Here is a 24195-nt window from a genome sequence, read left to right as displayed (position 1 = left end):
TGATAACTCGCTGTAGCGCAACCGCATGAATGGAACCAGTCACAGCTTCAAGTTACACAACATCATTGTGGCTATACATATATATATTCAGCTGACAACGACAAATTGAGAAGCCAGGAAAACAGATCATTGACCCGTTGCGCCGAATCATGATACTAGACAGTCTAAACTAACTACGAAATGAGAAGCCACCAAACAAAACGCGCCATGGCTAAAAGCCTTCAGTCTCTGAAAACGAGATTACCCACCCAGCTCAACATGGCTTCAGTCGTTCCCAACGTTGCCATTTTAATCAGGCCATTCAAACAATATTACACATTGCACCTGTCAAGTACCAGGGAATGAAGCTAGCCTCAGCCAGAAAGTAGAAACTTTTGCTTGAGCTTGACAAGCCCATGAAGTCTTGCGAGTGCTAAAAGCATAGCAGAAGGGACGCCTACTCGGCGACATCGAGGTCCTCATGAGCGGGAGGAGGACTGTCGAGAGCTATAGCTATTGTTAGCAAAGAACAGTCCAAGTAGAGTCAGAACACATACGCTTTCGGTCATCACCATTAGTGCCGTTCTCCCGGCGGTCACGGTCCTCACGATCATCCTTAGAATCACGCTCGCGATCACTGTAGTGACCATGTCAGTATAAGTAACCAAGAAGTGTTCAAAATGAACCTACCGATGGTCAGGGCTACGGGAACGGTCCCTGTCACGTCGACCCTCGCGGTCATAGTCTCGGTCACGATCTCTGCGCTCGTCCTTACGAGGAGAATAATCGCGAGTGCTGCGACGAGGAGAAGGAGAACGTCCCCGTCTGGGAGAGCGAGCAGCACCACCACGTCGATCACGATCACGGCCAGACTCAAATCGCCAAGAGGCAGAGGGAGGTGTGCGAGCCCACTGGAAGATAAATCAGCAAAGTGTCACTGGCTGTCAAGCGCTATCCTTGGACAGAACCAAAAAGACATACCTCGATTTTTAGAATATCATCACGGCCAATACGCTTGTTGTGCATCTCGTGATAAGCATCATCAGCATCACGTCGGTCCTCATACTCAACAAAGGCGAAGCTATTATTCATGTCAGCTCAATCGCATACAACCAGAGCTGGTCACACTTACAGACGGCTGGACGTAGACCTGGGTGCAGGAATGTCGCAGCGAACCAATCGGCCATAGCTATCGAAGAAATGGTCAGTATACTACGGAGCATATTGTAACGCAGCAAAACGCCGACAGAAGCCCCCTTTTGGATATGAATGCGCATGACATTCACGCGCCGGCTCGATTGTAGAGCGACTGCGCAATAGACGAGCAGTCCCATCGACGAAATTGGGAAGACAGGGGAGGAAGGAGTGCTGGGGCGTGGGCGCGAGCGAAAACGAGACGGGAGGACGAGGACGTAAGGACGACGATGGACGGCGAGGAATCATGGCCAGACTAGAGATCTTTACTTGGCATTGGATTTGATTGGCAAAGCAAGATCTCGAGCTCATGGCATAGACATGGACGAAGGCGCGCGCGAAAACGGAAGGACGCGGACGCGGACGAGGGCGTGGGCGTGAGCGTGAGCGAGGTTGACATACCGTTCGAACTCGTAGGCGAGGTCGCGAGCGCGGGTGCCGTGGCTGAAGCCGGTCACGTAGAGAGTGGTGCCGCCGCGAGACATTGTCGTGTTGCGAAAAACGTGCTTCTAGAAGTGATCAAAGTAAGGGAAACTGATGCAGCAGTTCCAAGAGTGTGTTGGTCAGGGGAGGAATTGATGGAAAATAGTTGATGATGGTGTAACCTGGACTGCCTTTCGAGGTTGCACGATACGGTCACGAGTGTTTGGTAGGTACGGAAAATTTAGCGGCATTGCTGACCTAATACAGAGTGCTTGCGCAGCCAATTAAAAGAGCATTGCAGTGAAGAAGGTGCTCCAGCTCTCTTTTTTTTTTGCATGGGGGTACCTGACGTACTATACAGCCTTGTTTTGTCAGGTCAACGGCCCACCCGCTGCAAGGTACTGTACTGTACGGTACATTCCTCTACTTGGATATCATGAATCCTGTTCAACTTGAAAGTTCCAGCACATGTCGGACTTTCTATGTCTTTTCGGACCTTGAAATCGGCCGCGCGGAATTGAACAAGGCCGACCGGCGACCGCAGAATCCGTTTCATGAAGAACCCATGCGCTTATACTTAGGTACTTAAGCATATGCCTAGTGCAAAGAGCATATGAGGTCATAACTGATAGTAGTATCAATGTTGTTAAAACGGCTCTCTTGATAATGTACTACAATAAGCTTACAGTAATATGATGGGCTTCTGACCGTTAGACTACCCAGTGTCGCCTCTGTCTATATACAATGCATTGAGAGTAAATTCTTCAAGTGCCTACCAACATACAATTTGTCTATTTCGGAAACATGTCAAATGCCCTTGATGAGTGCACAGTCCGCTCCGAGCCTCCCGACTGTGTCCCATGTGCTGTAAGTCTTTTACATCCATCTATGTTGCATTTTTGTACCAGAGAGTGGAGGGTCTGTCCAAAGACCGAGGCTTTCTTTTTCTCATAGAAATGACGTTTGATTCAAAGATCCATACAAAATTGTCAAGAATGAAATAAGCATAAATCTCATCCAATGTCTCTTATCGCACGGCAGTCTCGGACTTGTAAGCACATACATTATAGTACATTACGGTACAGAGTACGTGCAGCTGTCAGGTATTGTTTGTCTGATCGTCAGCCGTTGCATCCGTTCGGACCTCGAGTTGATATTCATGTCAACTTTCTTTACTGATTGTTTTTAAACAAGGTCTTGCCGCTTACTGTAGCGACTTTTCCTATGCCTCCAGACCTTTGAGCATTGGTTACGATTAACAGACTACCATTCTTACTATACTTCCTCGAAGAAATCTATCCATTCCTTTACCCCTTTCAACCATTTCAGCGACTGTCACTGAATCATGGCTTCCTCAGTTGTCGAGGAGGACTCTCCACCTTCCGGACGGAGCTCCGGACATGCGGCGCCGGAAACTCAACGGCCAATGCCGAAGTCACTTGGTGAAGCTCTACGTGCTGTCGGCATGACACTCGATAGACCTGGCTCTGAAACTCCAAGCGAAGAGGATTACGAGGAGAATATCCGACCAACTTTGACAGAGCCATCCACCGTCCGGCATCGTTATCGATATGCCCGTCGTGGTCGTTCACAGAAAGAAACACACTCTCCATCCTTTGTGGAATCCGAGTCACGACTCAAGCGTCGTGACTCTGGTGTTCATATAGTATCGGACGAGGACAAGAGCCTTCAGCAAATACTCAAAACTAGTCCTCAGTGGCCTCAAGAACCGTCTAGTCCGAATGTACGGCGACGCAAGTTTGCTGATCTCGTCTTCACTCGTCAATTCTCTGCCTTTGACCGCCATAACCCATTGGCATCTAACAGCCCATTCCATGGCTTCTATACGCTCTTTTGGCTCGCTGTGGCTCTCTTTGTCCTAAAGATTTCTGTTCGGAACTGGCAAGTTTATGGAAATCCTTTAGGCACCAGCGATATCATGAGAACAATGTTTCATCGAGATGGTATGTACCTGCTATTACTGAGTGTTGAAGCCAACGAGACTAACAGAGTCAAAGTAATTGTTCTGCTGGTCTCAGATGGCATCATGTGTGCTTTTACAGCAGTGACATGGCTGATTCAACGGTTGGTATCTGCCAACTATCTCAACTGGGACGGGGCAGGATGGGTCATCCAGAATGTAGGTCACTCAAGACTTCTAAACTGTCAGGCTCTGAGCTAAGCAACTGTCTTTTAGATTTGGCAAACCACCTTCCTGGCAGGAGTCATAGGCCTGACTCTATTGCGTGACTGGCCCTGGACTCATACAGTCTTTTTCGTATTACATGGCATCGTCATGCTAATGAAACAGCACTCTTATGCTTTCTATAATGGCTATCTCTCTTCGGTCTACAAGCATCGTGCTGCCATTACCAAGAAGCTCAAGCAGCTAGACCTTGTTGACCCGACCAACACCCCTTCACGGACTGAGCCCCCTGCATCCGCCATCTCAACGCATCACCTCAGCATTGCTCCCTCAGCTGAAGAGCGTCGAAAGTCCATCTCGGCCCAGCCAGAACAGGAGGAGAGCGACATAGAAAAGATTTCACGTGCGATTGCTTCGCATGAGCCTTTGGACGACCAACAGATTGGTCTCTTCGAGCGCATCATGAAATGGGAGATTGATGCCATGTCAGACGAACTCAAGGGTACCGCTCTCAGCGAAGACAAGGCATACCCGAACAATTTGTCCCTCATGGAACATTACAAATGGATCCCTCTGCCAACATTGGTTTATGAGATTGAGTATCCACGATCAGACTCTATCGATTGGTCATACGTATTGGAGAAATTTATCGCAATGATCGGGATCTTATTTGTCATGGTACAAGTCTCGCAGTATTCCATATGTGAGTGTTTGGCAGTAGAAAGCTGTCATCCTGTACAAGCTAACATCACTATAGATCCCGTAGTTATGAAGACCGTTGAAATGAAGAACAATGGCGACACTCTTATCCAGAGACTTCAGGAGTTCCCGGGATTGCTTCTTGATCTCATCTTTCCATTCATGATGGAATACCTGGTAAGTGAGATCAAGGTTCCACTCTACCTAAGGACACATACTAAACGTTCAGCTTGTCTGGTATCTGATATGGGAAACGATCCTAAATATCTTGGCCGAGCTGACGTACTTTGCCGACCGGAGCTTTTATGATGCATGGTGGAACAGTGGTAAGTCAGAGAGCACCCATGAAAAAGATGTATAAACTGAGATATATCTAATTCTTAGTCTCGTGGGACCAATTCGCCCGTGACTGGAATCGACCAGTCCATGTCTTCTTATTGCGACATGTCTACCACAGCTCTATCTCGTCTCTGAAGGTCAACAAACATACAGCCACCCTCATCACATTCTTTCTCTCGGCCTGTGTTCACGAGTTAGTTATGTGGTGCCTATTCAAGAAATTGAGAGGCTATCTGCTATTCCTTCAAATGTGTCAACTACCGGTATGTTCTCAAATCATGCTCTTAATTTGATAAATATTGACTCATGATTCGCTTTGAAGTTGGTCAGGCTGAGTCGCACTAAATGGCTACGAGGGCGCAAAACATTGGGAAATCTCATCTTCTGGTTGGGAATCTTCACAGGGCCAAGCCTTTTATGCAGTCTTTATTTGATCCTGTAATCCTATTTTCGGCGGGTTGGGCTGAAATGGTATTTTTCTTGAGCTGAGCAGGTTGTTAGGATCTTGCCAGAGTCATTCATGAACTGACTAGAGTCAGGATGTTCTCTACAGGTCACTAAACAGAAAGTATCAGGTCAACGACGCACCCCTTGTGACTATATACCCAAAGACGGACCGGGGTTCATGACTGATCGATAAGACAACACCGCAGCTGAAGTTCTTCTAGATTTTGAAACAATCAGGTTGGCTCAGAACGATAACAATTGGATCGGTGGAATAGAATCTTTTTTTTAAACATATCAAGCATTCCAGCATATGAATGACAGCATCTCCGGAACGCGCCATCGCCAAACAAGTCCCAAACTAGATCTACATTCGCTCGTGAGTAGCCATAAGAGAACCTGTACGTTAAGTCAGCAAGGCTTTAGTAAACAGAAAGGAAGGAAGTACTTACCGATAAACGTGGTGATGAGGCGGCTGCGTACTTGGCAGATATCCTCGGGAACCAGCCAGATGGTTGCACCGAGCTTTCGAGCAATGCTGATGCTCAGCTTGGCATTCAAGTAGGCGTCCTCGTCGGTTTGACCAGACGTCACAAGGTCGTAATCGACATAGCTGCTCTTCATTCCGTTCAAAACATCCAGAAGGAAAATACCTGAGGCGATTGAAGGGTCCTTGAAAGAGCGAATGGCAGAGTTCCTGCCACCCTTCTGTGACATGTCGTTCGCCCATCGCACCATCTCGGAGTCGGTGATTTCTCGCTTACCCAGCTTCTGAGCCAGCGAAGAAAGAGTAACTGTGATGTTCTTGCGCATAAGCTGCCAGACGAGACCCAGAGTCAGGGTTCTTTGTCCATCAGTAATGTCAGCTCCCTGAATACCCACAAGCGAGAAGCCGTTCTGTTTGCCTAGCTCAATCGCATAGTTGGTATTCTCGACAGCCTTGAATCTCGAGATCTCTCCTCCGTGAGCTGGACGCTTGTTCACGTGGCGAGGGTTGACGGAGTTAGGAATGACCTTCTCATAAGCCTGAAGCAGCACGCTACCATCGCGGAGATCATCGAAGAAAGAAACAACGGCAGGCTGGACGTCCAGACTGTTGAGCCACAAGGTAAAGACTCGGGCTTCACGCTCTCCCTCTGCATCAAAGTCTTCGACTTCAAGTTTCTCCTCCTCAGTAATAGGGTCAAGAGCAGGGTGGTTGTTGAAGAGGTTAGCCACGAAAGCCAAGTTAAGCTTTGGGTTTCCTGCAACGAGAGACTTGGGTGTCAGGAACTTGCGGCAGCCAAGCTTGTCAGCTTCTTGAAGGACTGCCTCAGCCCGGTCATGTAAGTCTTGCTGTTGCAGAGGCGCGCGGGTGACGCCATATTCAGGACCGATCTGGGCAAGCAGAACCGCATAGTTCTCGCCGTCCTTGACGTCAGAGGAGAAGTTGTTGACACTGGGATGGTTAGCTTGGAAAACACAAGAGATGATATGGACTTACGTGCGAGACCAGTTAGCAGCCTTCAAATGGTAATTGAACCATCGGAGGAGAATCTGCTCTGGGGGCAGTCGGAGGAACTGCTCGAGGGTCTCGTCTTCTTCGAGCAATCGATAGAGCTCAGGGTGGAGCTTGATATCGATCTTACCCAAAAGTCCTCGTCGAATAATCTGCCAAATCAGACCCAAGATGAGATGCTCTCTAACCTCAATGATGTCGCCAGCACCAATGTTGACAACGGAGCAGCCGATACCCTTGGCAGACTCGATAACGATGTTGTTGTTCTCGCTCATGTGGAAGGCATTGAGGTTCTTGATCTTTCTCCCAGGGATATTGAGAACACGTTCGTCGATAGTGTCGGGAACGCTGTCGTTGATGAGCTTTGCCAGGACCAGACCGTCCTTGCATTCGTCGAACATCTCGAAGGTATCTGTGGGGAAGGGCAGACGGCTGTCGATATCGGCGTCACCAGCCAGCACAGCATTGATGTGACGGGTGAATTCAGTACGTTCATCCTCGTTAATGGTGTGAGTGATATTGGCATTGGAGCCTTGAACTTGGATCTTGCCGCTGACACTGCCTTTGGAAGAATGACCACCAGTGCGCTGTGCAACAACACCTCCTCCACCTCCAGGGGAAGCAGTAGGTCCTGTGGACATGCGCTTTTGAGCGGGTGAGGAATCGCGAAGCTTGGCGACGAGCTGGTTAAATAACAGTTAGTGCTGTCCACCGGAATTTGGATATGGAGATGCCAATACGTACGCTGACATAATCTTCCAACTCGACACGTCGTGAAGAGTCAAGCTCGACTTCCTTTAAAGCCTGGCGCACAACATCGTAGGGCTGGTTTTCGCTCTGTTGCGTGGCCTTAATAGCTGTAGCTTCGTCAAGGTACCCCTTGTCGTCAACATCAAGCCGTTGGAAGGCATCAGACAAGCCGAAGATCTCGTTTTGCTGGAATTGAGGAAATTTCCTATACTCTCATCGTCAGTTGAACATTGTAGTCCGCGAGATCCGGCGCAACCGACCTCTGAAGCTTCAAAACGTTCATGGCGGGGGAATGAGGGGCGCTCGAATAGGGCGCTTTCACAGAAGGAGGGTGCCGAGCAGAGAGAAGCTTTAGCGATTCTTTGTGACCGCAAATCAACAAAAGAAAGAGAGGAACGTTGCGAGTTGAAGGGGATGATGATGCGAGAATTGGGCACCTGAAAGGAGACGAACAGTCGGTCTTCAGGCGGCACCGGTAGCATGAGTATGAGTGGGGGAAGCCTAGCACCTTTTCCAGATTGAGGAGTACCTGAACAATGCTGTCGATCAAGTACCCTCTAGCAGCGACTCATGTACTTCAGGCGAGGCTTACCGTGGCGGGTGTACCTATTCGCTTGCGCCACAGTACTTGCTTGCCACGTCACTGCGGGGAGCTTCCCAGCCAAGAGCCTGATGCATGTCTGTAGAAGCGGTGATGTAATGAGCATGGCAGTGTAGTAGCTCTTTTTATCAATCCTACCAAGTTCCTTTAGGCATCCGTAATAGTTCCTCTCCTAGGTACGACACAGACCCTTCATGCTGTATGTATGTATCGCTAGGCCCTTATGCTCTAATTGTCTTAAAATGGAGGGATTGCGCTAGTATTCTTCCGCAACAGATACCGCATACTGTTTCAATGCTTGGTTCCTAAGATTGAGTTCCAGGAGCTTGGTATTCCTCTGCTCTTTCATGAGTACCTATCTTGCCGTTACCATGTGTTTATCTTTGTTGATCAGATTCCATGCTTAGCCTTATGCTTGTGTAATGAACTCAATTCCATTTCTCCCCGGCCGTTACCTACCTACCTAGGTACTAATGGAAATATGCTCGACGAACGTGATGACTTCTTTTTTACAGAGGTGAATTGCGCCCCACTTGGTTGCGTCAGGGGTTTTTGTCACTACCTCACTCTCTAGTACTGAAGAATGGTGGGGAGGCAAAAAAAGAACACAGCAAAAAGTTGTCGAAGTCCCTAATACACAATTACGTTCATTTATATCTGCCTCAGCCACCTTATTACGCATCTTGCAAGGCTCAAATCCTGATAATTACCATTTCTACTTACTCCCAACATGTCAGTTTGCAAGGTTTGCGAGGAAGCGCTGGTGTTGCGCCTGGATGCAGACGACGATGAGATTGAGGCGGCTGGTGCTGCCGGTTCCAGTTCCGCCTCAAATTCAACAGTTCCCGATGATCTTGAATTGTCCTGCGGCTGTCATTTCCATTGGTAAGTCCATTTGGTGTTACTTGACCTGCCGGACTTTGAACTAAATGCTGTTAGGCAATGTTTGTTGGACCAATCTTCTGAAATGGCCCTGTCTCTCAAGTGTCCCAGCTGCAACGACCACCTCCCTGTCAACAATGCTGGACCTTCTGTGACCAACCCATTTCTGTCTACACCAGCAGGCGCAGCAATCCTCACAACCTATACAAATGAGGGCGGCGTCCAAGAAAATCTTGACATTTTGCCTTCGATTACAGAAGAAGCATATCTTGAGAGCCACCCCGAAGCACGCCCGGCTCGTGCCCTGCATGTCATGTGTGCAGAGGGCGACGTCGGTGGAATTGTTGAGCTCCTTCGCGATGCTAGCGATGACATTGAAGATATGGCATCCTTTGTTACATACCAGGATCCTCTCGCAGACATGAAGAGTGGGCTTCACCTGGCCATTGAAAATAAGCAAGAGGAGTCGCTCTGGCTTCTCCTTTGGCTGTGTTCAACAATTCCGGAATCTTCCTTCCCTGAAAACGCTCGCTCTGTAGCTGAAGCTCTAGGCGTTGGTCGATTGTCAGTAAATAGCGAACAGGATATCCGCGGTTTGCGAGACAGTCACGGCAAGACAGCTGCAGACATCGCTCAACAGCAGCAGGGGCACTGGGACCGAATCCTCCAGACAGGCATACTATCGCAGTAAGTTCCAATGATGACATTTCTTACTTCGGTAGCTTGTCAGGTTAGGATGATGACCACTAGGGCAGAAAGGTTGTTAAAGGGGCGCATGGCAATTGTATGGCGTTTGTGGAACAAAAATGGAGCAAGAGAGGAAACTTGTGAGAATAGAAGCTATGCTGCAGTATAACTCCTAGACATCCGTCTACTGTATTGAGTCTCTTTCATGAACAATCCTGCATTTGTATGGTAACGGGATTTTGCAGTCGAGTTAATGGATGTAGCTAAAGTGCATACAGTATCTAGCGCAGTATCCGTAGATAATCCTTTATCCGTGTGGGTGGGTACCTGCCTCGCTACAACAGGTAAGTAGCGTCACTAGTAGCACAGTATGGATGTTAGGCAGGCCATGGGATAAATGCTGTGAATGCGCTAACTAAAGGTACCTACGCTGGGACGTCATCTGGACTTTCACATGAAACGTGTGCAACAACCATCCCTATCAACTTCTCGATGCCCGTGGAAGTTTGGTACTTCTTCTATATTATTTTGTACTAAGCTTTGACTCTCCGTTGTGCTTTCGCTCTCAACACCTCTGCCTGAAGGAAATCTCATCCTTTGCCAGGAACCAAAACGCCAAGTACTGTACTGAGTTCTGATCCTATCGCGACATCGGTGAGACTAGAGCTGGCGTCGTTACATATAGCAAAACGGAAAGCTAGGGTTACTATCTTTGGCAGAACCAGCCGAAGTACTTGGTCGCGAACGTTTAGTAGAACGATGGCGCCAGGGACGACCGACAAAAAGACTGAGAAGTCGTATTTAAGCTCCGCCGTTGATTCTATCAATCCTTGGGCCGCCAGTCGCAGTACAACTCCAACCCAGAAACTCAAGCCAGAGCCAGACAGCCTTTTGGCCGCTGCTCCTGCAAACCCTGATGACCACAGCACAACTCATTTATATGGCCAAAGTTTCCGAACATATCCTTCAGGATGCCCTCCTCTAAAGGTTCAGTGGTTTCATGCCGTGGATGTTCCCAAGCGTAAACCTAAATTGAGCCGTTCGGCCAAGCCTGAACAAATCACAGCCTCACCCAAGAAGTATAATGCCTTTTCGCCCTCGGACTCGAAGGCTTTAGAAGCTGAATACCAAAAACTCCTTGAGCAAACGGAAAACACCCGAAGTCAAGTCTCTGGAAGCACACACCCGGTGACAAGAAAGCGTAAAGCAGATGCACCGGGCAGAAACCCAGACGATACTGCAGAGGACACTGCTGGAAATACAGACTCACAGCCGATCGGTACCCGAGTCGCGGTCAACGAAGACTTTCTGTTTGACGTTGATATTGAATCTCGCGAACTAGCCCCTGTCTACTGGCTTGGCCCTGTTTACGATGGTATGTCCCAACAAAAAATTCTCTTTCTCATCTCTAACCAATGTTAGTTCGACGCGGAACATGGTTCTATCAAGAAGGCTCAAACCTGCGCCCCTGCGAGGAAAATCTTGCTGCCCAGCTCGAGGAGGTCAGTACTGAAAGACGACTATTTGACGTCTTACGTGATCTGACTTATTCACCAGGGTTATCTTAAGATGAAGCCATGGCTATATCCCAGTAAGTGAAAAGAGCTCTTACGTTAAGACTATTCAACTAAATCATCATATAGCAAGGGATCGTAGTCCATCAGGCACAAGACGAAACTTGACACCAAAAGCCTCACAGGAGAACCTCGGATCAACATCTAAGGGGCCAGTAGAGAACAGCAGTGCCCCACAAGTTGGCGATAATTTACCAACGGAATCACCTTCTCGCGGTCAAAATCAGCCTCAGTCGTATCGCTTGTTTGGGACACATATGAACAGCATGGCAACTTACCACGATACGACCACGGCTTACCTGAATACAGAAGGTATGCTATCGTGGGTGGCTTCCTCTATGTATCAAAGATTTTCAGGTGGGAGTTATATGAGCGGAGTCAAACTGGTTCGCGGTTACTCAGAGCCTTCCAAAAACAAAGAGAAAGATGTCGAGAAAGAAAAAAATGACGAAAACAAGTCTGGCGTTGGTGAAGATGCGTTGTCGCTAGACGAGAAACAACAAAAGTTGTTGAAGCGAAGATCCGCCCCGCCTTCGACCCGAGCTTCACATGAAGAGCCGGTTCAAGAAGCCACGAACAGTAGCCCTAGCCAAGACCCTCGACAATCAACTCTTCAGCGACAGCTGTCTTCCCTTCTCGAGGGTGAAGCTAAGACCAAGGCTGAAAAGGAAGAAGAAATACGGCGACGAGAAGAACAAGAGATTCAAGATGACTACAACGCGCAAGTCGGCGAGACCCAAGGACGTGAAATCGAGCATTTAGTGCTTGTCACGCATGGTATAGGCCAGCTCCTCAGCTTGCGGTAAGCTTCGGACCATAGCAGCCCAACATTCACCGCTAACAGATGCAGGATGGAGAGTGTTAACTTTGTTCACGATGTGAACGTTCTCCGCAAGACAATCAAATCTGTCTATGCCAACTCAGCAGACCTGAAGGCGTTGAATTCGGAGCTGGGAGCAGGACCAGGGAACTCTAGAGTACAGGTGCTTCCTGTCTGCTGGCGACACTTGCTCGATTTCCCTCAGAAGCGTGAGAAGAAAGGCGAACGTGACCTTGGAGACCTCGACGGTGATGAGGACGAGTGTAAGTGCATGCTCCTATACTCTATGGCAAAGATGCCACTGACTTGTGCGATTTGGCAGACCCATCCCTGGAGGATATCACCGTTGAAGGTGTGGCTTTCGCCCGTTCTCTGATTTCAGACCTTGCCCTGGATGTTTTGCTATATCAGAGTTCATATAGAGCTCAGATCTCGAAGATCGTTCTCGATGAATGCAACAGAATATTCAAACTGTTCAGAAAACGGAACCCAGAGTTCAAGGGGAAAGTGCACCTGATGGGCCATTCTTTGGGTTCTGCTATTCTTTTTGACCTGCTTTGTCAACAGAAACGGGACCAGGCTCCGGAGTCAAGACCCTTACTAAGGTTATGGCCAGCTCAGGATATTTCTGAGACGCCCGGTAAAGACCCCGATCTCAGTCTAGAATTCAAGGTCGAGGACTTCTTCTGCATAGGTTCACCAATTGGCCTCTTTCAGATGCTCAAGGGGCAGTATGTCTTACCGAACTCCGTATAAGAAAAGACCTCACAATGCTGATATGCCTTAGGACGATAGCAGCCAGACACCGCAAACCAGCAGGGAACATCAAGAGCGCCTCAGGAGCCACTACTCCAGACGACATTCTGCGCACAGCTCAGCTTCCTTCAGGTACAGAGCAAATATCCTCAATAACTGGACATCCTACGTCAGTTGCGTCGCCGAAAGTTCAACAGCTCTTCAACATTTTTCACCCGTCAGACCCGATTAGCTATCGACTAGAGCCGTTGATATCACCGTCCATGTCGACACTGAAGCCCCAGCTGCTACCTTACACGAAGAGAGGAATCTTTGGCAATGTTGCACCTCAGGGATTAACAGGAATCGGGGCCAAAGTCGGCCAGAGCGTCAGTGGATTATGGTCAAGCCTAAGTGCCGGCATCGCCAGTAATTTACTCAATCGTTCGCTCGGGTTGAGCAATGAGGAGGTGGCACGGCTCACAGCTAACGCAAGCCAAGCAGAGGTCGCCGGCACTGAAACCACGGGGACCAAGGGGACGGCAAACCGGGAGGTTTCCAGTGCTGCTGAAAAGCTAGAGGCTACTGATGCACGAATGAAAAAGCTCGCAGATTCTGCAACTGGCAACGCTGGGCTGGACCCGGAGGCAGGAGACCGTAACCCTACCCTAATCGATGAAGAGATCGAGACTTTGTATTCCAATTTCCAGAAAAACCGCACACGATCGACGAAGGACGAAGAGACATCGACGACAACAGCAGATGAAGACAAGAAGGCGCGCAAGATGCGCAACGAGGAGGCCAAAGTTCGAGCTCTCAATCGTAACGGCAGAGTTGACTATAGTATCCAAGAGTGAGTACACTTTCAAGGTTCATTTTAATGAAAATTCCGGGCGCTAACAGCGATTACAGAAGTGTCCTTGACTTCAACCCGATTAATACCATCGCCTCACATATGGCGTACTGGGCCGATGAAGACGTGAACCATTTTGTTCTGTCGCAACTGTTGTCGAACCGATCTAGCAACAGAAGCAATGCTGAGGTCTCATCAAAGAAAGAGTCAACACAAATAGAATATAAATAGATATAGAAATGCCGATTGAGAAATTCAACGATTTCTGAATCGAGTGAAACTATAAGTTGTGCAATTGAAATATCGTATACTACTTTTGTCGACGAACTTGTAACAAAGCCTCAATGCGCATGTCATTAATAACTGGCACCGAAGTAATCAATCTAAACTGTCGCATAGTCTAATCTTTTATAGTTGACGATTGGTGGCTTATAACACAACTGTTACCAAGCTATTATTTATTATTTAACTTGAACAGACAGTGTAGGATTCTAAATGTTAATCGCCCATCGCTTGTTTCCATAAGGTAGGTACGAAACCGCAAGATACAGCCTGCCGTTTGAAAGTATAAATGGTGAATCTCACCGAATGAATCATCGTGAACTTTTTGTTATATGTGCCTACTATACCTAGGTAGTACCTTCCGATAGTTGGCCCCGCGTGTCGGCAGCGTGGTGGGGCACGAGACACTAAGACTAAGAGCGCAGAGTCCCTCTTCGCAGGCGATGGAAATTTTGCGACCAAACCCACGTCCTTCGTTCTACATCCATTCAATTTGATAAACCATCCGCAGTCTGCGTCGCGACCTCGAGCTTCTGGTCATGTACGTCGCATGCGAAACTCCACAACTGCAAGCAGCTTTTAAACCAAGCTTGTTGTGATCGTCATTTCGAATTCCACGATCCTTGTCGCCCGCACCTTCCATCGTCAAGTCAAGACTACTACAGCAACTACCACCCACCAGCTTGCGCCTTCCTACTTCCGACTTCCTATTTCCTACCGACGTACCAGCGCTTAAGCCTGCAACCATTTCGCATCGAACATCATCACTTGAGTCTTCATAATGGCCATATCTGGTTCTGCGGATAGTCCCGTCAAGCAGCAGCTTGTGGATAAGCTGCCAAAGCGGTTCAAAGGCATCAAGTTTGGTATCCAGTCAGTCCTTCGATCATGTCATATTGTCGCAAAAATACTGACTGCCTTCGTACAGGTCCAACCAAGACATTGCCAATCAAGCTGTCCTTGAGGTTTCCGATCGCCTACTATATGATATCGAGAACAACCGCGCTCCATACCGCCATGGTCCTCTTGACTCTCGACTGGTGAGTGACTCACCCTGGGCACAAATATCTCGTCAATAAGCTCACATCTTCTTAGGGCACTTCCAGTAAACAGGGAAGATGTTCGACCTGTTTAGAATCTCTCAAAGACTGTAACGGGCATTTTGGCCATGTTCGCCTGCCGTTGCCTGCGTTCCACGTTGGTTATCTTCGTTTCATCATGTCGATTCTTCAAGAAATCTGCAAGGTATGGCCATAACTGAAATTTCCAATCTCAGACCCCAAATATCTAACTCCGACTCAGGACTGCGGCCGAGTTTTGCTCGAGGAACCAGAAAGACAGCAGTTTCTTAAAGAACTAAGACGGCCATTCCTCGACAATCTGCGACGAACGCAAATATGCAAAAGGATAAACGAACAATGCCGAAAAATCAAGACATGTCCTTATTGTGGATCTCTCAATGGCCAAATTCGAAAGATCGGCGTTCTCAAGCTGGCTCACGACAAGTTTGTTGCTTACAACAAGTCGACTTCTGCCAAGAAAACTCCTCCGGAGAGTAAGATCAAGTTTGACAAGTCTTTCAATGACGCGAAACGCGAGAATCCCGAGCTCGACAAGCATCTTCGTAAGGCCATGGAGGATCTGAATCCACTCAGAGTCCTCAATCTCTTTAAGATGATTAGCCCTACAGATTGTGAACTTTTGGGGCTTGATCCTGCCGAGGGACGACCCGAGATGTTTATCTGGCAGTTCCTTCCTGCCCCCCCTGTTTGTATCAGACCATCTGTCGCCCAAGATAATGCCAGCAACGAGGACGACATCACCACAAAATTAGCTGATATTGTTTGGGTCAGCGGAATGATTCGATCCGCCTTACAAAAAGGCTCACCAGTCCAGACCATCATGGAGCAATGGGAATATCTACAGACTCAAATTGCTATGTATGTCAACAGTGACGTTCCTGGGCTTCAGCAACCCGGGTTTGGCAAAACTACAAGGGGTTTCTGTCAGCGTCTGAAAGGCAAGCAGGGTCGCTTCCGTGGCAACCTCTCCGGCAAGCGTGTCGACTTTTCTGGAAGGACAGTCATCTCACCAGATCCCAACCTTGGTATCGATCAGGTCGCTGTGCCGGAGTTAGTTGCGAAGAATTTGACCTACCCTGAAAGGGTACAGCGGCAGAACATCGAAAAGCTGCGTCAATGTGTCAAAAATGGACCTGACGTCTGGCCAGGAGCTCAGCGTGTCATCAAGTCAGACGAAGGTGGCTATCTACAGTCTCTGAAGTTCGGCAACAGAGAGTATATAGCCAGGGACCTCAAGTTTGGGGATATCGTTGAGCGACATCTCGAGGATAACGATATCGTTCTTTTCAATCGCCAGCCGTCCCTGCACAAACTGAGTATCATGAGCCATCTTGCTAAAGTCCGACCTTGGAGAACCTTCAGGCTAAACGAATGTGTCTGTGGTCCCTACAATGCTGATTTTGACGGAGACGAAATGAACCTTCATGTTCCACAAACCGAGGAAGCTCGTGCTGAGGCCATCAACTTGATGGGCATCAAACACAACCTCGCAACTCCCAAGAACGGTGAACCTGTCATTGCCGCCACGCAAGATTTCATCACTGCAGCATATCTGCTGAGCGGCAAGGACCGATTCTTTGACAGAAAGACATTCACTTATCTTTGCATGCACATGATGGATGGCAAGACGCACCTAGACTTACCACCCCCTGCTATCATTGCTCCACAATCGCTTTGGACAGGAAAACAGCTGTTCAGTATGTTGATGCGACCCAATAAGGACTCACCAGTCAAGGTGAACCTGGATGCCAAATGTAGAACATACAAGGCCCGGCCTGGTCAATGCCCTGATATGGACCCTAACGATGGCTGGCTAGTGGTTCGTAACTCAGAGGTAATGTGTGGTCGCATGGATAAGTCCACCGTGGGAGATGGTAAAAAAGATTCGATCTTCTATATCATTCTACGTGATTTCGGACCAGATGAGGCTGTGACGGCCATGAACAGGCTGGCTAAACTTTGTGCGCGACAACTCACAAATCATGGGTTCTCTATCGGCATCGGAGATGTGTTCCCTCCTCAATCGCTCATCCAGGAGAAAGAAAGGCTTGCCGCTGCCGCTTACAAGCAGTGTGATGACTTGATTGAAACTTTCAAGGCAGGAAAGCTTGAGAAGGCGGCCGGCTGCAATCAAGAGGAGTCACTGGAGAACTTCATGTCTGGTATTCTAAGTAAAGTTAGACAACAGGCAGGATCTTACTGTGTCGAGACCTTGAGCCGCAACAACGCCCCGCTTGTCATGGCTAAGTCTGGATCGAAGGGATCAGAGCTCAACGTCGCCCAGATGGTAGCGCTTGTTGGACAACAAATTATCGGTGGTGCTCGTGTGGCGGACGGGTTCCAGGATCGAACGCTTCCTCATTTCCACAAGAATGCTCGGCAGCCTCCTTCTAAAGGTTTCGTCAAGAACAGTTTCTACAGTGGTCTTTCACCGACGGAATTCATATTTCACGCCATGTCAGGTCGTGAAGGTCTAGTCGATACTGCTGTCAAGACGGCTGAAACCGGTTATATGTCTCGGCGACTCATGAAGTCACTAGAAGATTTGTCGACCCAATACGATGACACGGTCCGAACATCGGGAGGCGGTATTGTCCAGTTCCAGTTTGGCGCGGATAAACTCGACCCTGTTGATATGGAAGGCTCAGCGGCACCAGTCCATTTCGAACGAACCTGGACTCATGCACAAAGCCTAACGGTCGACAACAGCGAGACTTCTATGACACCAGACGAAATCAGATCTTTCTGCGACTCGAAACTGGAACCCGAACGACGACGTTATGTCCGAAAGGCGTTGGTTGATGGCACGGTACTGGACTACGAAGATACCAGTGATTATGGCATTGATGAGCATGAGGGCGCGAGAGGATTTCTCAGAGCCATCGAGAGTCACGTTGAAGCTCTGGCATCCAAATTGGAAAGAGTAAGAAAGCTCGCTGGTTTCGAGGGCGATAAAATGATTAAACCCACCGCCCAAGATCATGCCGACCGAACCGCCAAAGTCACCCTATCAACTCTTCAACTATTCATTAAATTGTGCTTGGAAAAATACAAGAAGGCTCACGTTGAACCCGGACACGCTGTCGGAGCAGTTGGCGCTCAATCTATCGGCGAACCAGGTACTCAAATGACGCTTAAGACTTTCCATTTCGCCGGTGTTGCTGGTATGAGTATCACAGGCGGTGTTCCCAGAATCAAGGAGATCATCAATGCATCCAAAACTATTAGTACGCCGGTCATTACATGTCCTTTGGAGAACAACGAGCAGATTGAAGCCGCGAGAGTGGTCAAGGGGCGGATCGAGAAAACGTACATCTCCGATATCTTGCGTTTTGTTGAGGACGAATGGCGCACGACAGAAGGAAACGTTGTTTTACAAATTGACCCAACTGCCCTTTCGGACATGCATCTCGGCATCGGTCCCTATGATATTGCCGAGGCCATTTGCAAACAGCGGAAGCTCAAGGTGCAGAGAGATGATCTGTCAATTGACGGAGACCGAATTGTTGTACGAATTCGCGACGTCAGCGACCCAGCAGTGAAGAAGACAATTGCCCGAAGCAAAGCTGCTGAAAGCGGAGACATGCTACTCAGAGCCAATTTTCTTCGTCGGGCGCTGCCTAATGTGCCTATATCCGGTTATTCCGAAACTACTCGTGCAATTATCCAGACTGCAGAGAACGGAACGCATGAAGTCCTTGTTGAGGGTTACGGACTTCGAGAATGTATGACTACAGAGGGTGTCATCGGAACTAAGGCGAGCACAAACAACGTTATGGAATGCCGAGACGTGCTTGGTATCGAAGCTGCGAGAACCACTATCGCCGTCGAGATTGGCGAAGTCATGAAGGATATGAACATTGATCCCCGTCACATGCAACTTCTTGCCGATGTCATGACCTACAAGGGCGAAGTTCTCGGCATCACGCGTTTCGGTTTGTCCAAGATGCGCGACAGCGTACTGCAGCTCGCTTCGTTCGAAAAGACTCCAGATCATCTCTTTGAAGCTGCAGCTGGCATGAAGACAGACCAGATCGAGGGTGTCAGTGAGTGTATCATTATGGGCCAGACCATGTCAGTCGGCACTGGAGCGTTCCAGGTTGTTCGCCGCTTAGGGATTCGGGACAGCGATGTGAAGCAGAAGCCTACGCTGTTTGAGGATGCCTGGAAAAAGGAGACCGCGCTGAAGCAAAAGTCTCGTCGGAAGGTATAAAACAAGTCCTGAACTGTCTGGGAGTATGGATCAAGATAGAACTCGGAATTAATGTCAAAATAGCGATACCACAAGTGTCTTTATCTTTACCCTTTACTCAGTTGACATGATCACGTGTTTAATTATAGCAAAGCAATCCCGTCCATCATTCTTCCGTTCTTTGTCATACGTCATCGTTTTTGGTTGATGCTTTAATGGGTGAACGATGTCGCAAATCGAAAGGCCAATTCTTACACCAACTAAAATAATTCTTACTTGTGAAGTATGTGTGGAAGATACGCGCTAGCATTGGTGAGTGCGCATTTGTTGTGCCTGCGGTATGCTGGCTAATTCAACGTATAGCGGCCGTCTGAAATTCGCCAAATGCTCCAGGACGACGGCCTGGAGGTTGATGATGCTCCGGAAGATGCTGGAGATGGCGCCCCTCGAAGCAGCTACAATTTTGCCCCTGGTTACCATGGCGTGGTCTATCGTGCCGATACTCCAGATCGAGGTGCTGGGCCTCAACATGGTGACCGTGAATCTCAGGAAACTTCGACCATGACTTCTGTAAAATCCGGCGACTCTACTGCGTACAAATTGCAGTCAATGAAATGGGGCCTTATCCCATCATGGACCAAGCGAAATCCCGACTATGGCTCGATGCTCAAGACGATCAATTGCCGAGACGACTCACTCAGCTCACCGGGAGGCCTATGGGCCAGCATGAAAGCTCGCAAAAGGTGTATAGTTGTCGCGCAGGGGTTCTACGAATGGCTCAAGAGTGGCAAAGAAAAACTCCCGCATTATGTGAAGCGGAAGGATGGCCGGCTGATGTGCTTTGCTGGCCTTTGGGACTGTGTACAGTACGAAGGTAATACATTGATTAGAAATCTGCAAAACTACGCCAACGCTAACGAACGGCAGGTTCAGAGGAGAAGTTGTACACGTACACAATCATCACTACGGACTCGAACCCGCAGTTGAAGTTCCTTCACGCTCGCATGCCCGTTATACTGGAGCCACAGTCACCTGACATCACAAGCTGGCTCAACCCGTCTCAAGACGAGTGGTCTGACCAGCTACAGTCGCTCTTGAGGCCCTTCGAGGGAGCCTTAGAGGTATATCCTGTTAGTAAGGATGTGGGAAAGGTGGGCAATAACTCTCCTTCTTTTGTCGTTCCCTTAGACAGCAAGGAGAACAAATCAAACATCAAGAACTTCTTCAACATTGCGGGAGGTCAAAAGCCATCTACGACAAGGGAACAAGAGGAGCAATATAGAGGCATTCTAAAAGAAGAACAGAACCATGAAAAGCCGGTTCTTGAGATCAAGAAGGAGCCAGACCAGTCCCATGAATCACCTGCAGCAAAGCGCAAAGTCCCTGAAGGATTCGATACAGAAGGGAACGACAGTAATGATGACACAAAGAAAGCACAGAACAGGGTGAGTGCAGTAAGTAATAAGAAGAAAAGCAAACAGGATAACAAAAAGAGAAAAGGCGAGAAGATTACTAGCTATTTTAATACTGTATAATACGAGAATGAGCTATAAGAAATCACACACTATTTCTAGGTGAGATTGGATTTGGAACACATGAGAATGTGAACGATATCTGAATAATTTTCCCTTCAATCCTACTATAGACTATCTCTATTGCTGCACTAAGCTTGCAATTGAATCAAAGTAATCACATCGGTTCTGCATAGTCTGGGTCATGTTCTGCAAGCTGGTTCTGGCTCCTGTGTCGACTACCAGGCGTTGCCTTCGAGTCTTTGAGTAAGCCTGCCAAACCGAAGTGTTTGCATAGCGATACTTATTGGGATCATAGGAGCGAATGAAACTCGCCCAATATCCCTGCATGACGTTGGTGACGTTCGCGTTGGCACCTCCAGCTAAGTAGCTTTTTGGTGCTGCAGTGCTCGCTTGACCTGGTCCCCATATGGCATGCAGCTCGATACAATGGCCCACGCCTCCACCTGGACTATCCTGTACGTTGTACCAGTAACTCCATGTTTTATTGGGCATCCAGTAGGACATTGCGCTAGTAAAAGAGACACCAGGGCACATGAATCGCATGTGGCCGTAGGAATCTCTCAACTGTTCTTTGAAACAAGCAGCAGTCGAGCACTTGTTTGTCCCGTTGGAATACAAGGCGCTGATACTATCCGTGTGAGCTGAGTTCATCATAGGATACTCGGCTTGCAAGAAGCTATCAGTCTGTGCTTGAGAAGACGAGGTGATGGATAAACCGATAGTCTCATTCGTCGTTGCACCAATGATGGTGGGCACTCTGACAAAGTTGCCTTTACTGAAAGAGTCCCATAGAGGGTTTCTGACCAGATCTCCATCAACAACAGGCATCCACATAGCCGATGTCATTTTGGTGCTGCCCGGAGCTGGAACTCTCTTGGGGGCTGAGGATAGCTCGAAGGATGTCTTCTTCCGCATACATGCCATTACGTCCCCCTCAGTGCAACCGAGTTGGGACATGACGCCTTCGGCCCTGTAGGCAGCCTGTTCCAGAGTCACCACAGGCATAGAAGAGATTGACTCGGCTGAGGCTGCATGGAATAGCTTGTCATCTCTGCCTCCATAGGCAGTCAGATGGAAGGCCACACTCGTAGCCCCTGCGGAGTTACCGCCCAGGACGACGTGCTTAGGGTTACCCCCGAATCTTGAGATGTACTTCTGAACCCATTGCAATACCTTTCTCTGGTCAAGAAGGCCGTTATTGGGCTGCATTTTGTCGCCATGTGACAAGAAGCCAAAGATTGATACTCGATAGTTGAGAGTTACAACGATCATGTTCATACCGGAAGCTTGGATAAGCGCAGTGCCATTAGTGGTGGCCTTTGAGTTGATGTTGAAGCCGCCTCCCTGGATAAAGACATAGACAGGCAGCCTAGCCTTTCTGGCGGCATTTGTGGGCGCCCAGACGTTGACAAACAGGCAGTCTTCCGATTGTGTCTTATCGATTGAACGAGCTGATACCCCTGAACCAAGACACTTGAGTCTGAACTGAGATATTGTTAACTATAGGTTTCTATGACAGGAATAGAATCTACTCACTTTGCTTGCGTCCTTTACTTTACGAGACCTGGGGGGATCTTGAGGAGGCATGAATCTCAAAGCACCAACAGGCGGTGCTGCGTACCTCATACCGAGCCACTGAGTGACGCCATTCCCGAGATCCTTTCCCATATACTTGCTGTAGGAAAGATCGACGATAGGAGCGACGGCACTGACAAGTGTCAGTAGCAATGCCAAGGTGGCTAGTAAAGAGAGGGGATGATTAGAAGTCATGTCGAGGACTGTTTGGTTTAAACACTTGAAGATAATGAAAGATACTGACGGGGATGTCATGGGTTTAAATGGATTTTCTCCCCATTGAAGCTCCCCTTTGCTGTTCGAACGAGTCAAGAATCTTTGCCAAGATTATATTGATAGATGCTTCCCATGCCCGACCTTTCCCTGACGAAGCTTGGCAAAGAAGTTGAGAGCACAATACACAATGTGTTTAGACGTTGTTTTCTCCGAATGCCAGTGCCATGGGCCAAGTCGACCAAACTGGAGTATAGCTGAGCCGATCAAATGCAGGAACCAGACCAATCTGTCGGAATAGAACTGAATCTAGACTTCACCATCAGCTCAGATGCACTGACTGGTCTTGATCAGGCAAGCCACATAGCACCACGTTGGTCTCTAAGACTGGGGCTGGACAGTAGCCAAGATGGATATACAGCAATGCCAAGCTCGCTATTGTCGTTCAGCTAACATCTTCACGCCACGACGCCTTACCAGGTTGCTGGATGTTTGTTCCTGGTTGTCTAGTCTCGACTTAAGATATTCGGATCTACTCTGAGAATGCCGAAGGTAAGTCTTTCATACATTCACTATTATCATTCAGCTAACAATTTCAAGCCATAACATCCAAATTAGGTTCCCAGGTGCTTATTCCCAGTCGTCTAGTCTAAGTAGGTTTAAGATATTCAGATCTACTCTGAGAACGCCAAAGATAAGCCTTTCGTACATTCACTATTGTCGTTCAGCTAACACTTTCAAGCCTCAACGCCTAGACCGGGTTCCTGGATGTTTGTTCCTGGTTACCTAGTCCAAGTATAGTAGGTTTAAGATATTCGGACCTACCATGGGGATGCCGGTGTCAACGGTTTATGGGCAGGCCTTCAATACATTCCTGGCGACCCTTACTCGTGCAGCCCGGAGCTTTTGAAACAAAGTTTAGACTTTCACCCAGATCTGCAGTTTCCAACAGAGATGTCTTGACGCTATTCCAATAGCATCATGTACATAACACATTGACCGCCTTATACTAGCTGTCAGATCCCACCAACGCGTAAAGTTGGTGAAGAAAGGCTAGTTTACGGCGGAACTAGAATCCCATCCACGTGTTTTCGAACCTTTGGTTAAGGCTGAATTTTTCGACAATAAAGAGTCCGTTTTGACGCCACTTATGGTTCTAGACAAAAGCGTCTATGTCGAGTCGTTGCGTGAAGAAGACTAAGCTTAAAATGCTGCTAGAGCTGTTCTTGGCAATTCCAGGGGCCAACAGCTTTTTAAAGTGCGTCTGATTCTGTAAGATCAAGTTGAAAAACTTTTCCCTCTTATTTTGCAAGGGACTTTTCATAATCCTCATCTTCCCAACTGTCAACCAGAACCTTGATCTCTTGACTAGCAACCGCAGTCGAAGCGGGTTAAACCACTGAAGCACATATATCAACTTGCTATACTGCATAAATACTCTAAGTAGTGGTAATTTCTGCCATAAACTCGAGGTATCAGACAGTTGTTTTACAATGAATAGACTTATAGCAGGTCAACATTCAATATTGAAGGTACTCAGATAGCTTAAGAGCAATAGATGCCCCATATTTATACTGTCCCACATAGACCCAGTTTTCCTCCAACTTCCCTTATCTTATCTGTCGCAAAAAAAAAAAAAGATCAACTCTAGTCTTTTGTCTTAGGTACAGACTTACCTTTGGCAAAATATCT

The 24195-nt window shown here is 48.1% G+C and overlaps 5 protein-coding genes across 5 annotated transcripts; 2 read left to right on the top strand and 3 right to left on the bottom strand.

The window, feature by feature from the left end:
- Positions 1-436: 436 nt before the first annotated feature.
- Positions 437-1658, bottom strand: FIESC28_09866 (uncharacterized protein; the record flags this gene model as incomplete). The annotated part of the gene is made up of 6 exons (XM_031164001.1): positions 437-486; positions 537-616; positions 670-890; positions 961-1060; positions 1112-1168; positions 1576-1658. The coding sequence occupies 6 exons, from the start codon at positions 1656-1658 to the stop codon at positions 437-439; spliced, it is 591 nt and encodes a 196-aa protein (XP_031011897.1).
- A 1283-nt stretch (positions 1659-2941) lies between these two features.
- Positions 2942-5125, top strand: FIESC28_09865 (uncharacterized protein; the record flags this gene model as incomplete). The annotated part of the gene is made up of 7 exons (XM_031164000.1): positions 2942-3560; positions 3615-3736; positions 3794-4445; positions 4500-4618; positions 4671-4767; positions 4826-4963; positions 5103-5125. 7 exons carry the CDS (start codon positions 2942-2944, stop codon positions 5123-5125), a joined length of 1770 nt encoding a protein of 589 aa, XP_031011896.1.
- A 466-nt stretch (positions 5126-5591) lies between these two features.
- FIESC28_09864 (uncharacterized protein) lies at positions 5592-7755 on the bottom strand (the record flags this gene model as incomplete). Its single annotated transcript, XM_031163999.1, has 5 exons — positions 5592-5623; positions 5677-6662; positions 6708-7405; positions 7467-7677; positions 7733-7755. The coding sequence occupies 5 exons, from the start codon at positions 7753-7755 to the stop codon at positions 5592-5594; spliced, it is 1950 nt and encodes a 649-aa protein (XP_031011895.1).
- Positions 7756-8803: 1048 nt separating this feature from the next.
- Positions 8804-20787, top strand: FIESC28_09863 (uncharacterized protein; the record flags this gene model as incomplete). The annotated part of the gene is made up of 18 exons (XM_031163998.1): positions 8804-8958; positions 9013-9642; positions 10398-11017; positions 11065-11144; positions 11200-11233; positions 11286-12018; positions 12067-12299; positions 12359-12767; positions 12824-13624; positions 13684-13830; positions 14418-14447; positions 14714-14779; positions 14835-14946; positions 15002-15151; positions 15209-19195; positions 19544-20054; positions 20108-20625; positions 20755-20787. The coding sequence occupies 18 exons, from the start codon at positions 8804-8806 to the stop codon at positions 20785-20787; spliced, it is 9249 nt and encodes a 3082-aa protein (XP_031011894.1).
- A 45-nt stretch (positions 20788-20832) lies between these two features.
- On the bottom strand, positions 20833-22485 carry FIESC28_09862 (uncharacterized protein; the record flags this gene model as incomplete). Its single annotated transcript, XM_031163997.1, has 2 exons — positions 20833-22200; positions 22252-22485. The coding sequence occupies 2 exons, from the start codon at positions 22483-22485 to the stop codon at positions 20833-20835; spliced, it is 1602 nt and encodes a 533-aa protein (XP_031011893.1).
- Positions 22486-24195: the final 1710 nt, after the last annotated feature.

Source organism: Fusarium coffeatum (genome assembly GCF_003316985.1).
Source record: "Fusarium coffeatum strain FIESC_28 chromosome Unknown BRIP53273_contig_273, whole genome shotgun sequence".
NCBI classification, from domain to species: Eukaryota; Fungi; Ascomycota; class Sordariomycetes; order Hypocreales; family Nectriaceae; genus Fusarium; species Fusarium coffeatum.
This window is presented reverse-complemented; position numbering and strand designations above follow the sequence as displayed.